Here is a 15,065-nt window from a genome sequence, read left to right as displayed (position 1 = left end):
TTTAAAGCGACTCAACTCCTATGAGTCATAAAAAATCCAAAGCTCACATTGTATTACATTATTACCCTTACATGTGAATTTTGGGGTCCGTCAGTCTCGTTAATTACTAAAATATGGAAATGACTATGCGATCTTGCGGTTTCTCATGCCAAAACTGTTGCTCAGGTTTGAACGTACCGCCTATGGCCAACAAATTAATATGCGACATGGCTCCCAGCCGCGTATACGTCGGGAACGCGAATCACTTGGCACTTTGACGGTATAAATTTGGAAATTGGTATTATAAAGTATGAGAGCAAGCCAGGTGAGCACCAACAAGACCCTGATCCATCTTGAATAATTTTGAATAAATACTTTTTATTATTATTTTTACTTCTATTATTCATACAATATATATGTATATATATATTTCTCACTTTTCCCCAAGTTTATCTCTTCCATTTCGCCCCACATTACTTTTCCCTTTATTCTTATTCTGGCTGAAACTAATCTAACTCTTCCACGAAATCGTTCAGTCACACAAAAATAAAATAATAAATAATTCACCCTTCCTCGAATCGCAATTTACAAATTACCTATTAAGTACAGATGCGTCTAAGATAGCGTCAAATTTTATTAATTACAGTTAACTCGTCACTCAATTATCTAATTGCCCGCTCCCCTGGCGATTCTCAAATTTAATGAACACTCCAGACAGAAAAAGGCGCCGTTTTTTTGGCATTAATCAAACAGTTATCACTTACTACGAATATAAATAATTACCAAACTATCAGATCAGTATGTTGTTACACATGATTAATCGAACATTCAAATTACAAACATTATTATTTCAACATAATCGATTTGGAAATTAATTAGTGGGGATTAATTAGTACGAACGTTGCGGTTGGTGCGTTAAAGCCTCATTCTCATGTGAATAACACCCGTCTCTTCTCTTCTGCCCGTTCAGTTTGGACAACTATTTTCTAAATGGCACATATTTGTTAACATATGCGATCCAATATTAATTAAACTCAGTACGGTATCGTAATGCATATACATAATTATTCCCACTTGTAATGATGCCTCTCAGTGAGTTCTTACAAGATTATGTAACGTGATAACCATCGTTATGCCAACCAAAAGAACAAATAGACATCAAAGAATGTAATCGGTTTAGATTTAACTCAAAGACCCCGAGAGTTACTAAGTTTAATTAACGGAAAGATATTTTTTTCTTTTATCGAAATTATAAATTAATATCCGGTTTAAATATTAACCGAGCTCTTGTGTGTTTCAATATTGAAGATAATAATTATGGATATTATGTTAAGTGTTATAAATTATGGTGTCATAGCTTCGGGAGGAATTTGTGATAAGACTTTGAAAACTCCAGTCTACTTAAAAGAAACTTGTTATAAAAATTTGTGACAAAAAAAATTTAGATCATGTAAAAAATTAATTAAAAAAGCCAAAAATTTACATCAAACTTCTCTGATCTAAAATTTAACGATAAAAATATCTTATTTATTTTCTCGATTGTTAAAATGATGTAAAAAAAAATTGAATATGAATTTATAAATTTTATTTACTTATAAAATAAATAAATAAATAAATATCAATATGCATGAAAATGGATATAATCTCATCAGGGGGAGTACCAGATGCATTAATTATCCAAAGATTCCCAAGATTTGATCATTATCTCCATCCATATACGGGATAATAATTTCGCGATAATTCTAGACTCTCGTTAGAGTAATTAACGTATACGAAACAGTTCCGTTGATTAAATCCGCAGACCCAACCACTGGCGTAACCAAAATGTGCATCAGTAGAACAGCGGTAGCAGTTGCAGAAACCAAGCACTCGAGACTGATTTCGTTCATCGATCAATCACAAAATTGCCGCAGCTTGCACGCATTATCTGTATATACAGACATATAACACATGTACACGTATATGGACTATATATGTTGCCAAGCTTGTGGCAATTTATCAGTCTAATCATGGACGAAGTGATTCCCTAGTGCATCGACTATAGACGATGAGGGTGTGAGACGGAGAATGTGTTCAGTGTGTGCTGGAGTGGAGACTCAAACACGAACGAGACTCCTGACATGAGAGTATGGTAGAAGAACATGTCCCATATGCCAGGAAGTTACCAGGTGTTTCGTAGACCGTAGACCGTACACCAAATAGAATGAAATGCAAGGGCGAAGCCACCACTGTCGGACGCACCCACGCGACACGCGATATCGCGGCCAGCTGTCACCACCACCACCACCATCGACAACTCTGTGCATCTTGTTTTTGTTGTTTTATATTTTGTATTGATATAACTTATCCTTTGCTTGTATATTATTGCGCGAACAATCACCAGACAAGGATGATCATGATCAAAACTCTTTCAAGCTTTGTGCAGAAGAGAGAGAGAGAGAGAGAGAGAGAGAGAGAGAGAGAGAGAGAGAGAGAGAGATTGATTGATAGTTTATTAATGCCAAGGCACAAGCCAAATGGCAATTTTAAATACAATATGATTTACAAATACAATAATAATAGAAAAATTATATAAGTACATAAACTATAATAAAGATCTAATATAAAAATTTATATTAATTTTATCTGATTCAACTAGCATACTCACTAAATTATTCAATTTATAACATCCGATAAAATAACAAAGTTGGAGAATTTAACACTTAGAATCTAACAGTAATTATCAGAGAACCTATCACTTTACAATAACAAAATTAATAATCCAAGTTCAACAAATGGTCAAAAATTTTATTTTTGAACACTTCAAGACTAGATGAGTTTACAATCTCTTCAGGCAGTTCTTCCCACAATCGTATTACACTCACTTGGAATGACCGCTCCATGAAGGTCGTAGCAAAATGCGGAAACGTGAAAAGAGAGTGTTTTTGGCTGCTAACCTATCTGAACGTCTGACTTCGGTCTCCTCAACAAAAGCATCTCGTAGGTACTTGGGTTTACCAACTTGAAGTAGCTTAAAGAAGTAACAACTCATGAAGTACATTCTACGATATTTCACAGTAAGCCATCCCAATTCTCGTTGATAAGGTGTTATATGCTCATCTTTTCTAAGATTGAAAATGAACCTAATTGAGCAATTTATTGCACGTTGAAGTTTTAAGTCATTTTCAGATGTTGAATCTACTAATACGATGGAACAGTAATCAAGAAGTGGTAAGATGGTGGATGATACTAACAATTTCCTGACGTCAGTTGAGAAAATGTTCTTCCGAACCTTGAGAGAATGCAAGGCTGAATTAACTTTGCTAACCACTAGCTTGACATGATGATTCCAACTTAGGTTCCTGCTGATGTATAATCCCAAGCACTTGGTAGTATCAACATATGGAATTATGACACCATCTATAATAATAGGTGGCAGATCAAAGTTACTCAGTTGTTTCAGCTTGCTATTTGAACCCAAGATCATTGCTTTGGTCTTGGACAAGTTTATCTCCAAGCCATGCTTCCTTGCCCAATCCGCAACTGATTGTGCATCAATGTTGACCTGTCTGACTGCCTCTTGTAGTTGATACATAAAGAAATGTAGATAAATATATTTGTCATCAGCAAACAGACCATGGTTACAATACACTAGCCATCTGACAACAGAATTCATGACAATTAAAAACAGGATTGGACCAAGCACAGAACCTTGAGGAACACCAGATGAAGTTCTAAGGAGCTGAATTGGAGTCCCAAGATTATTCAGTATTGACTGAGAGCGATTTGATAAGTAGGAGAAAACCAGATAATTGTTTCCATTGAAAACCAAGCTCAAATAACGCAATCAGTATGATCTTGGGGTCAACATAGTCAAAAGCCTTACTCAAATCAAATAAGACTATTATGGTAAGTTTATTCTTGTCCATCGCCTGCCTAATATCATCAGTGAGCCTCAGTAATGCTGATTGTGTGTTGTGATGTTTCCTAAATCCAGATTGAAAAGGGTCGAGTAACTCATTATCCTCCAGATAGGTTATCACTTGATTAGCAATGATTCTTTCAAACACTTTGGCCAGATGGGATAGATTTGCAACAGGTCGGGTATCTGATGGAGATCTAGGCGGTGAAGTTTTATTCAAAGGTATAATAAAAATAACTTTCCAAATGTCAGGAAATATTCCAGTATCAAGAGATCTATTAAATAATGCAGTAAGAAACAGTGAAATTTGTGGAAGGTGATCCCGTAACCATCTTAAATCCAATCCATCAGGACTTTTCCTTTAGACTTTGAAAGAGTAATATGCAGTGCCTTAGTAACATCTACAATGTCAATCGTGGTCCACTTGAATAAACATTTGACTTGTCTTGAATAGTCCATCGGCAGTAAATCAACAAAATTTTTACTGCAAGGTGGATGCTTTCTTACTATGTTTGCATAATACTCATTCAATTCAAGAGCATCAAAAAAGTTTAGCGGTGAAGAAGGGTTAGACTTAATTAGTCCAAGATGTTTAAGCTTACTCCAAATAGATGAACCATATGAAAGATTTGAAAGAATAGTTTTTAAGTATTCTTCACGAGCATGATTCAACTCAGCTTTTAAGTTTTTTCTCTTAATTCTAAAAAGAGCAAGCAGATTTAGGTCCTGAGTTCTCCTGGCTTTTTTATAAATTTTATCACGTTCTTTGCACTTCACTTTTAATTCTTTTGTAAACCAGGGATTACTATGACGGACTATCTTCTTAGTGATTTCGGGTGCAAACAAATCCAGAGAAGATAGAACACCAGCTTTGAAGAAAATCAGCAACTCATTTGGATCCGTATTCTCTAGAACAGCATTATCAATTTTAAAGTGTTCATCAAAGTTCTTGAAAGAGCTTGATGATCACAATTCTTTAGGTTTCTAAAGGTAATTTTCTTTGATGCTGGTTTTGAACAATTTAATTTATATTTACAAAATAAATAGTCATGGCCATCAATGAACGGAGAATCGGATTTAGCAAAAGAAACTAATTTACTATCACTGTCAAGCAGGATGACATCTAACCAAGAATCATAGTTATTTTTATGAAAAGTAGCTCCGTAAGGTACGCAGAACAGTGACGATTCAAGAATAAAATCTTTCAGGTGCCTTGCAGTGTAACTATCATCCAACAAATTACAATTTAAATCACCAGCTATGATTATATTGTTGAAATTTGGAGCGAATCTTGAAAAAATGTCAAAGAATTCGTTGAGAAATAGCCCTTTCGGTCTTCTGTAAATGCAGGATAATAAGAGATGAGATCCAGAGGATAAGGTGACATCGGCTATTAAATATTCTGGTTGATTTAAATAATCAGAAGTTGAAATTTGTAAAACCTTGACTATTAAGGACTCACGGACAAGACAGGCCACTCCACCTCCCTGGATGTAACAGCCAGTATCTGCATGTTTTAGGGTTCGATCTCTTCGAACAATATTGTAGCCATTCAGTGAAAAAAATACTGTTATCATGAAAGGGTTTTAACCACGTTTCAACAAGGATAATAATGTCTGGTTGAGTATCATTAATCAAATTTAAGAATTGAGCAGTATGGCCAACAAGGCTATTTATATTTAGACTAAGTACATTTAGTGATAAAGATATATTTTTAGTTGAGCTATTAGTTGAATCAGTTGACTGTTAATCTAGTTTGGTGAGATCAGCTTCACAATTTATCATAAGTCTTACCGAATCTTCATTCTTTTTGCAAAGACTTGCCCATATCTAGCCCAAACAAACTTAAACCTCTTGACTTTGGCTTGTTCCTTAGTTTTTAGTAGCAATCTATGCGTTTCAGGAGACAAAAATTCGTTAACATAAACAGATCCCTGAAAAGCCATATCGACTCGAGTAGGAAAAACCTCTTTAACTAAGCGATTACCTGTTTTTCGTTTCTTATCAATAATGAAATTTCGCACTGGAGTCGACATCATAGAGACAATATAAGAGTGTAATAAAGGCTTATTTTGATTTCGTAGCTGCTTATTTTTGATTTCAACTTTACGGGAACTTAAGACACTATTAAGTAGATTTGGTAACTCTAGATTCTTAAAAACCGCAGCTGTAATGTCATCTGGTGTTAAATCCTTCGCCACTGCATCAGGAATACCTGAAATAACTAATTCCGTGGTATTACTTGACGTCTGTGAAGAGGTAGATGGAACAGGAGCTGACTTCTCAAGGGTACATAGTCTTTTATGGACAGAATCCATATCAGCTTTTCTAGTTTTAGTTAAATTTTTAAGGTCTGAACTAATTTGAGAAATGGACTCGGCATTTGTTTTAACATTAACTGCTAAATCTGCTAAATTAACCGCAGCAGCTTTTTGCGAGTCTTGAACTTCACATAATCTCGTATTTAAATCCTCAAGTTTTTGGTTACTTAAGAGTTCTGTGTGACAAAGTTTCTCCATTAAAAGTGTCAGTTTTTCATCAACCGATTTTTCGGACCAATTTAAGGGTAAGTTTGACATTGTCGGTGAGATGATAGATGGTAGAAAAACTGAATTATCACTTGGAGATAATGGAGAAGCTGGTGTTATCGGAGACTTTAAGGACGAGATTGATCCACGAGCTTTGAATGTGCGTTCAAGAGGAGAAGAGCTTGCTGACTTGAAGCTAGAAACTGAGGAGGCGTTGGAGCTAGTAGATTTTAGCGACACTGGTCTCTTTAATTTTGTATCGAGATTTTCTAGAAGATGGTTTAGTTGATTTCTGCAGCAATCTGATTTTTGCCTGTTTTTTATATACTCGCTTTTTTATATACTTTTATAAGGAGAGAGAGAGAGAGAGAGAGAGAGAGAGAGAGAGAGAGAGAGAGAGAGAGAGAGAGAGAGAGAGAGAGAGAGAGAGAGAGAGAGAGAGAGAGAGAGAGAGAGAGAGAGAGAGAGAGAGAGAGAGAGAGAGAGAGAGAGAGAGAGAGAGAGAGAGAGAGAGAGAGAGAGAGAGAGAGAGAGAGAGAGAGAGAGAGAGAGAGAGAGAGAGAGAGAGAGAGAGAGAGAGAGAGAGAGAGAGAGAGAGAGAGAGAGAGAGAGAGAGAGAGAGAGAGAGAGAGAGAGAGAGAGAGAGAGAGAGAGAGAGAGAGAGAGAGAGAGAGAGAGAGAGAGAGAGAGAGAGAGAGAGAGAGAGAGAGAGAGAGAGAGAGAGAGAGAGAGAGAGAGAGAGAGAGAGAGAGAGAGAGAGAGAGAGAGAGAGAGAGAGAGAGAGAGAGAGAGAGAGAGAGAGAGAGAGAGAGAGAGAGAGAGAGAGAGAGAGAGAGAGAGAGAGAGAGAGAGAGAGAGAGAGAGAGAGAGAGAGAGAGAGAGAGAGAGAGAGAGAGAGAGAGAGAGAGAGAGAGAGAGAGAGAGAGAGAGAGAGAGAGAGAGAGAGAGAGAGAGAGAGAGAGAGAGAGAGAGAGAGAGAGAGAGAGAGAGAGAGAGAGAGAGAGAGAGAGAGAGAGAGAGAGAGAGAGAGAGAGAGAGAGAGAGAGAGAGAGAGAGAGAGAGAGAGAGAGAGAGAGAGAGAGAGAGAGAGAGAGAGAGAGAGAGAGAGAGAGAGAGAGAGAGAGAGAGAGAGAGAGAGAGAGAGAGAGAGAGAGAGAGAGAGAGAGAGAGAGAGAGAGAGAGAGAGAGAGAGAGAGAGAGAGAGAGAGAGAGAGAGAGAGAGAGAGAGAGAGAGAGAGAGAGAGAGAGAGAGAGAGAGAGAGAGAGAGAGAGAGAGAGAGAGAGAGAGAGAGAGAGAGAGAGAGAGAGAGAGAGAGAGAGAGAGAGAGAGAGAGAGAGAGAGAGAGAGAGAGAGAGAGAGAGAGAGAGAGAGAGAGAGAGAGAGAGAGAGAGAGAGAGAGAGAGAGAGAGAGAGAGAGAGAGAGAGAGAGAGAGAGAGAGAGAGAGAGAGAGAGAGAGAGAGAGAGAGAGAGAGAGAGAGAGAGAGAGAGAGAGAGAGAGAGAGAGAGAGAGAGAGAGAGAGAGAGAGAGAGAGAGAGAGAGAGAGAGAGAGAGAGAGAGAGAGAGAGAGAGAGAGAGAGAGAGAGAGAGAGAGAGAGAGAGAGAGAGAGAGAGAGAGAGAGAGAGAGAGAGAGAGAGAGAGAGAGAGAGAGAGAGAGAGAGAGAGAGAGAGAGAGAGAGAGAGAGAGAGAGAGAGAGAGAGAGAGAGAGAGAGAGAGAGAGAGAGAGAGAGAGAGAGAGAGAGAGAGAGAGAGAGAGAGAGAGAGAGAGAGAGAGAGAGAGAGAGAGAGAGAGAGAGAGAGAGAGAGAGAGAGAGAGAGAGAGAGAGAGAGAGAGAGAGAGAGAGAGAGAGAGAGAGAGAGAGAGAGAGAGAGAGAGAGAGAGAGAGAGAGAGAGAGAGAGAGAGAGAGAGAGAGAGAGAGAGAGAGAGAGAGAGAGAGAGAGAGAGAGAGAGAGAGAGAGAGAGAGAGAGAGAGAGAGAGAGAGAGAGAGAGAGAGAGAGAGAGAGAGAGAGAGAGAGAGAGAGAGAGAGAGAGAGAGAGAGAGAGAGAGAGAGAGAGAGAGAGAGAGAGAGAGAGAGAGAGAGAGAGAGAGAGAGAGAGAGAGAGAGAGAGAGAGAGAGAGAGAGAGAGAGAGAGAGAGAGAGAGAGAGAGAGAGAGAGAGAGAGAGAGAGAGAGAGAGAGAGAGAGAGAGAGAGAGAGAGAGAGAGAGAGAGAGAGAGAGAGAGAGAGAGAGAGAGAGAGAGAGAGAGGAACTGAACCAAAAGTTAAGGGTTATGTCCAGCTCAATATACTGCGGAAGTGTCAGAAAGTTCCTGATAACTTGTAGATCCAGATCGTCCACCCTCGATTTATTACTGCTATACTTATAGTATATTTGTGATCCCCTGTGCGTATATATTTGTATGTATATATCTTGTGTGAATCTAACTGGAGGTCCGGAGACATTGGAGATTTATGTACAAGGGTGTTTAAGTTTACTAGAGTGTCGAGTACCTCTCGTGATTCGTCTTTTCGACGATAATTATCTAATTTTGATAATAAACATTATTTACTCTTTGATGTTTTATTTATATTGCTACTCTCTCTAGCCTGAGGTTGGATATTACGTTCGCTTAAATAAATAAATAAATAAATAAATAAAAAAATAAGAACTTTTTGATAAAATGGTCGTGTATACACAATGATTTTTGCGAATTAAATGGACGTGAATATTGCGGACCTCTAGTGCGTGTGAAATAAATTTTTTAGGTTCATTTGCCGAAAAATAAATAAATAAATTCAAAAAACACGACGTGAAATATAGTACCGGAAATTTTTTACACAGTCTATTTATTTTATTTTAAATTGTTCGTGAATATTTATCGCAAATTTACACAGCTACTGTGAATGTGGGCGGAAATTTTTCTAGGAAGATTAAAGTATAAATTATTACTCAAAGTAATTCATTTAATATGAAAAATGGTGTTTTTGTTATTGGAGTTTACAATATAGTAAAAATTGTTGTTTAATTAAAAATATATCCGAGTGTATAAAATTCTACGGACCGTATTTTTATGGACTCTTTCCGTACGTTATATTTTTAACGCTTAAATTCACGCGTACTCTTGCGGAAGATACTTTTTACACGTAATTTTAGAGGATAATATTTTTTGGTGGATTTGTATGTTAAAAAATTCAATATTTTTGCAATGAAAAAAAAATTACAATATGGATAAACAAATAAACTACCAGCCAGAAAAATTAACAAGCTTTTATGTTAATTATTTCTTTAAAATATTAAAAAAAAATTGTTACTTTTACTGTAAATAAAAATAAAATTTTTTGTAAATAAAAAATAAAGTTTGTTATTAATTGTTAGTTTATAAAATTTACTGTTAGCACGTACATTGAAGATAATAACAAAACTGACGGGTGGTTATTTACTCTTATTAAATCCATAACAAGATAAGAAAGTTGACATAACTATTGACACACTCCTTAGGTTGCTCATTGCATTGTTATAAGATTATTAACTACTACGCTAAGCAAAATAGCTATTTTCTCAATTACATGCATTATAAGTACAAAATGAGAGAACACACAGCGTATAATCAACATCAACATCAGCTCTTACCGTATAATCAAGATAATTAAGTAAAAAAGCTGTCATGTAATTCTTAATAACTTGAAAAGTTATCGACTTATTAAAAAAGTAAATAAACATAAAGGTAATACCTTTTTTCTAATTAAAAAACTCTGTAAAAAAATGCAAATTGCTTTACTCTAAGAACTTGTCGACTAGTTTCGTTTACATGTTTTATGTACACAGCACCAAGTTGCGTGTTTCATGGCTCAACGAGTTCGTTCCATCGTGAAAGTATTAAGTACAAAGTGCGAGGGAGACGTTAATATAAACAACCGGGAGAATTGAGAAAGAGAATGAGGATGAAAGAAAAAGAAAAAAGATAAATAAAATGAAAAATAAGAAGGACCAAAAACCACGATAGCGCAGCTATACTACGGCTGTCTGTATATATTCGAAGATTGATTCGTTAAGCTTTGACACTATTAAAGTTTATCCGTTAAAATTTACTTTATATACCTTCACGTTCATTTATTTATCTAAATACATATATATATATATATATATATATATATATATATATATATATATATATATATATATATATATATCGTTATATACAGATATATATTACCTGTAAAGGTGGAAAGGTAACTAGGTCGATGGTCTCTTGTTCTCTGTACCCAGTCAAATGTTTGTACATCGCCAAGATAAAATTTATTACGTCCCAACGCTCGTGGATCTGAGTCGCTACACTGTATACTAGTGTCGCTTTGTTTTTAATTTCACTAGATATATTTTCAGATATTTATAGGAGCTATGCATTGTTGCTAATCACGTGTTATTTATATTTATTTGGTTGAGAAAATTTTAAAAGGAAAATTGAAAGGTAATTTAAAATGTTTTTTATTAAATTAAACATTTTAAAGACCCTGCTATTGGCCTATGAGCTGTTAAGTTGCTTTTATAAAGAAATAAATAAATAAATTAATAAAAAAAAATTATTTCACTTTACTTAAATAGAGTTTGAAATAAAAAAAATTTTTTTACCATTTTTTACGATAAGAAACAAATATTAAAATGTTAAACTATAAATTCTATTTTCTGTGTTTGTAAAATAACTCAAAGTTACACTTATGTAGAAACTAACTAGGCTATACGATCGTGTACACGTAATTTGTAAGGTTTAAAATAACATGACCTCTTTGGATGGAGTTAAGAATTCTTTAGGGGCTTAATTTTTCCAATTAATCTCAATATAAATTTCGATTTAATTATAGAGATAGTGATTTAAAGTAATGGCTTTTTAGTTAATAAATAAAATAAAACGAAGTCGCTAAATTTAAATCATTAGAATTAATTGGGCAAATATGTGTATAATTCAAAAAAATACTCGATAATAAATAGTATCTACACGTTAAATGTCTGGATGTGAATATTTAGTAGACTGTCAATTTGCGTTGTATTTTTAAGCTCGATAGAGTCCGAGGATAAAATAATAAATTTTATCTAAACATTAAACTCATGTTTTATTGACATCTGCTCTTTTAACGTGATATCATTCCCATTAAATAAATAAAATTCAAATGGCTATTTTAAGAAAATAGTTAAAACAATATTAAATATACTTTGAGCAGCATTGAAATGTAAATATTATGAATAAAATAAAATCATTACACCAAAAAAAAAAAGAGAGTGTATAATTTTTTCTTTTTTGGTACAAAACTTGACCCAATTCTTAGAACTTTAAAAAGAGAGTCGTATAAACGATTTGAATTTAAAACTAGCTTTGTAAGTTTTTTTGTTTCTTTAAAATTTTTTATCTTATTTGGGCTTCAGAGGCATTCAAATATTAGCTAGTTTATCCGACCTACTTGGTGTGAAAAAAACGTAAGGTAAAAAATATTTCACAAAGGAAATAACGCTATTTTATATTTCGTGGTAGTTTTTAAAAGAGATTTATATTTACGAGTGGAGCAAACGGAGTATAGTAGAAAGTATGAGAGCAGAGATAGAGACAGAGAAAAGAAGATGTGTGACTCACCTTTTGGGCTTTACACGCTGCGGCGAGTGGTAGTACATCATGAGGATGAGCGGTATGACGATCCCGTAGGCATAGGGAACAAGCTGCAATCTTACAGAGAGCACAATAGAGGCTGACAGACTCGGTATTGTGATCGGCGCAAATTGGTGCCCCATCAGAACTCAAGTTGCGTGTGCCACCTTTATTACCAACACTGCTCTGCCAGCTGGCACGTGGTGGGCCTAAATTGTGGGCTGCTAGTGGTCCCCTTTTTGGGTGACACGACTCCCTGCATCCGTCACAATAAAGTACCTAAAAACATTTCAGATACACAAATTTATTTAGTAACATGATTTATATTTTTGGTCATATTCTGTTACAGTTTCTTGATAAATTACTTTTTTAAATTGTCGAGTTTTGGGTTTGTAAATATTAACTAAATAAAAAGGGGCTGGGTATTTGTTACTTGTTTTCGAATCATGGAAAAATCAATACATCACCCTCGGTAGAAAAAAAAATTTTTACTGTTTAATGAGTGTGTGTTTTAATCATGTATTTTTAATCATGATTTTGTTTTTCCATTTTTATTTAAAGGTAAATGACCTTTACATTATCGAATTTTTTTTAATTTACCAAAAATTAAAAAAAAAAATATCATTAAATTTTTTATAAACCCAAATGATTTATCTTTTTAATTATATTACATTCAAATTATTAAATAACAATTTTCACTCCAATTTTCGTCAATTTACCGTACGCTTCATAAATTTTGTGCATCAAAATTAATTTAATTTTAAATTTCATTAAAAATGAATTCAATTTAAAAAATGTTTCCCGTAATTCATTTTACCTCGCAATAATTAAAGCCATTTTATTAATTTTAAATAAAAAATTCATTTACTCTCTCAATAAAAATAAAACAAAAGTTTATTAAAAGCTTTAATCTGAATGAACACGAGAATATTTGTATACTTGACAAAAAAAAAGTAACAAGTTAGTTTTTAACAGAGAAATTTACCCAGACAAAAGCTTTGATTAAACTCAAACTGAAATGAATTAATATTTTTCTTGTGTACACTCATTACTCGATACCTTTGTACATACGCAATCGGAGCGTAGATAGAGCCCGAGTAATATCAGCAGCACAAAGACAAAGTTTCAATTGCTCTAAAATGAGCAGAAACGTTAACGAGTTGTAAAAGTAACATAGCAAAAAAAAAAAAAGAAAAAAAGGCAAACAAACATTAAATGTATAAAATGTGAATGTAAACAGTAAATTGACCGGTCGTTATCGTCCTTTTCCATCACTTCAAAAGTTTCTCCTAACTAAAGGATCAGAGATCGGAGCCCTTGACTATCCAACGAATCAACTAGCCAACTAACCATCCAGACAGCCAATCCTTTAGCGTGGGGCAATTAAATAGAAAGCTAATTAAATTAAGCCATGGATATCAGAGATGTCGTACGAGTAGACTTTGAGTAGCAAGAGCTCTTGGTTTTGTTTGGTCCTCCACGCCGGACTAAGTTAATAAGATGATTAGGCAAATGCGCAAATCATCGTTGAATTTTAACTAAAGTTAACGTTAAACGGCGAGTATTTTACTTTTGAGTTTTACTCTACAGATCCTACCAAAAAAAATATATAAATATTCTCTCTGGAGACTCGAGCTCATCATTATTCGAGACACGCGAGTGACTTCCCCACATATATCGTTATCTGTGTATAAATGTATAGAGCAAAGGTGTATGTTCTGTTCAGAAAAGGAAAGGTGGATGAAAAAATTAAGAATCGATCGAACCTCGCACTGTTCGCAGGCGACTGTAGCCTCTCTGGGTTCGCCCTCACACATCTGACACAGTAGCCTGACATTTCTTGCCTCCTGATACTTTTCGACAATTCTCTGCATTGCACGATATTTTGGCAAATTATGGGCACCGCCCTCGTCAAAATACACACTTTTGTGGCATACAGGACAGGAGAGACATAGTGTGCCTCCAGAAGGCGGAAAACACCCTCCATTTCCCGGAGTACCGACGTAACTTCCGGGTCTAGATGATGTTGAGGTGCTACTGCAAACAACTCCAGAATCTGTTTCTGAAAGTATGGACAATTTGTCAGCCTCCTGGTCAGAGCCGGGCGCATTTGAGCAGTCGGTTGTTGATTCTGGAGGCGAATCTGGTGGCGCTTGAAGATTTACTGCACATGATAAACACAGTGCATGCCAACAAGGCAAAAGAACGGGATCGCTAAATAGTTCCTTGCAGGTAGGACATCGCAATTCGTCTTCCATTCTGACCGTATCACTCTGTATGGAGCCGAGGACTCTATGGACCGATTTCTCGATATTAATTCCAAATTTTTTTTTTTTTTAATTCTATTTTTTGAGTCGTGGAAAGAGTCCGATGTTCCGCTATTACCTTCGCGATACAACTTATGCCTGTACTATGGTTATGGCCTTCGGTCAGACCGGTTCGATCCTGGCTGCTCCGAACGTGAAAGGTATTAAGTACACGACCGGTAAGCATCCAGTGAGAAACACTCCATTATATTTTTTTTTAATTTTTTCACTTTTTTTAAACAAAATTCACTTATTGTCAAACCAATAATGATAATAATAATCCATAGATAAAATCGGTATGACAATTGAAAATTGATTGTTTACATTTTTGAGTTTGGAGTAAAATTACCACCACTTTTTAATAATAATTAATAAATAAGACACTTCACTTTATTATTTCAATTAATCTATAAAAAATAAAAACAACACACGTTACACTTTACTAACGGTTTAATTCACGATAGAACGCAACTGCAGCTGCATGTGACCGTCGAGATCGGCGTTCCGCAGCGATACTAGCGTTGAGGCCGGCACTGAGTTTACTGACTCTCAGTGCAGAGTCAAAGAACTGCCGCGCAACGCGACCACGCAACACATCTTGCTCATGGATGCTTCAACTTTATATTAATTCTGGGCAAGTGGGAGAAATATACGGGGCGTGCGTTAAATAATTTTTAAAATTGTTAATTGTTGACAAATTTTGGGGATTAAAAAAAAATTTATTCCACTC

The 15,065-nt window shown here is 35.5% G+C and overlaps 1 protein-coding gene across 3 annotated transcripts in view; it reads right to left on the bottom strand.

The window, feature by feature from the left end:
• The window catches only part of Trim9 (E3 ubiquitin-protein ligase Trim9), a 67,790-nt gene extending 52,975 nt beyond the window's left edge, over positions 1 to 14,815 (bottom strand). For 2 of the 3 annotated variants that reach the window (XM_074246011.1, XM_074246010.1), the window contains exons 1-2: positions 13,796 to 14,815; positions 12,018 to 12,308 (exon numbers count right to left, since the gene is read on the bottom strand). In XM_074246011.1, coding sequence (XP_074102112.1) covers positions 12,018 to 12,308; positions 13,796 to 14,287 — 783 coding nt within the window. In that variant the 5' untranslated portion in view covers positions 14,288 to 14,815. The remainder of the gene's footprint in view (positions 1 to 12,017; positions 12,309 to 13,795) is intronic. The other variant, XM_074246012.1, reaches the window with a different exon arrangement.
• Positions 14,816 to 15,065: the final 250 nt, after the last annotated feature.

This window comes from Cotesia typhae, unplaced genomic scaffold (assembly GCF_013202065.1).
Source record: "Cotesia typhae breed Kobodo isofemale line unplaced genomic scaffold, CoteBio_Ctyphae contig_48, whole genome shotgun sequence".
Classification (NCBI taxonomy): Eukaryota; Metazoa; Arthropoda; class Insecta; order Hymenoptera; family Braconidae; genus Cotesia; species Cotesia typhae.
The sequence above is the reverse complement of the archived record's forward strand: the minus strand, read 5'-3'. Positions and strand labels throughout refer to the sequence as shown.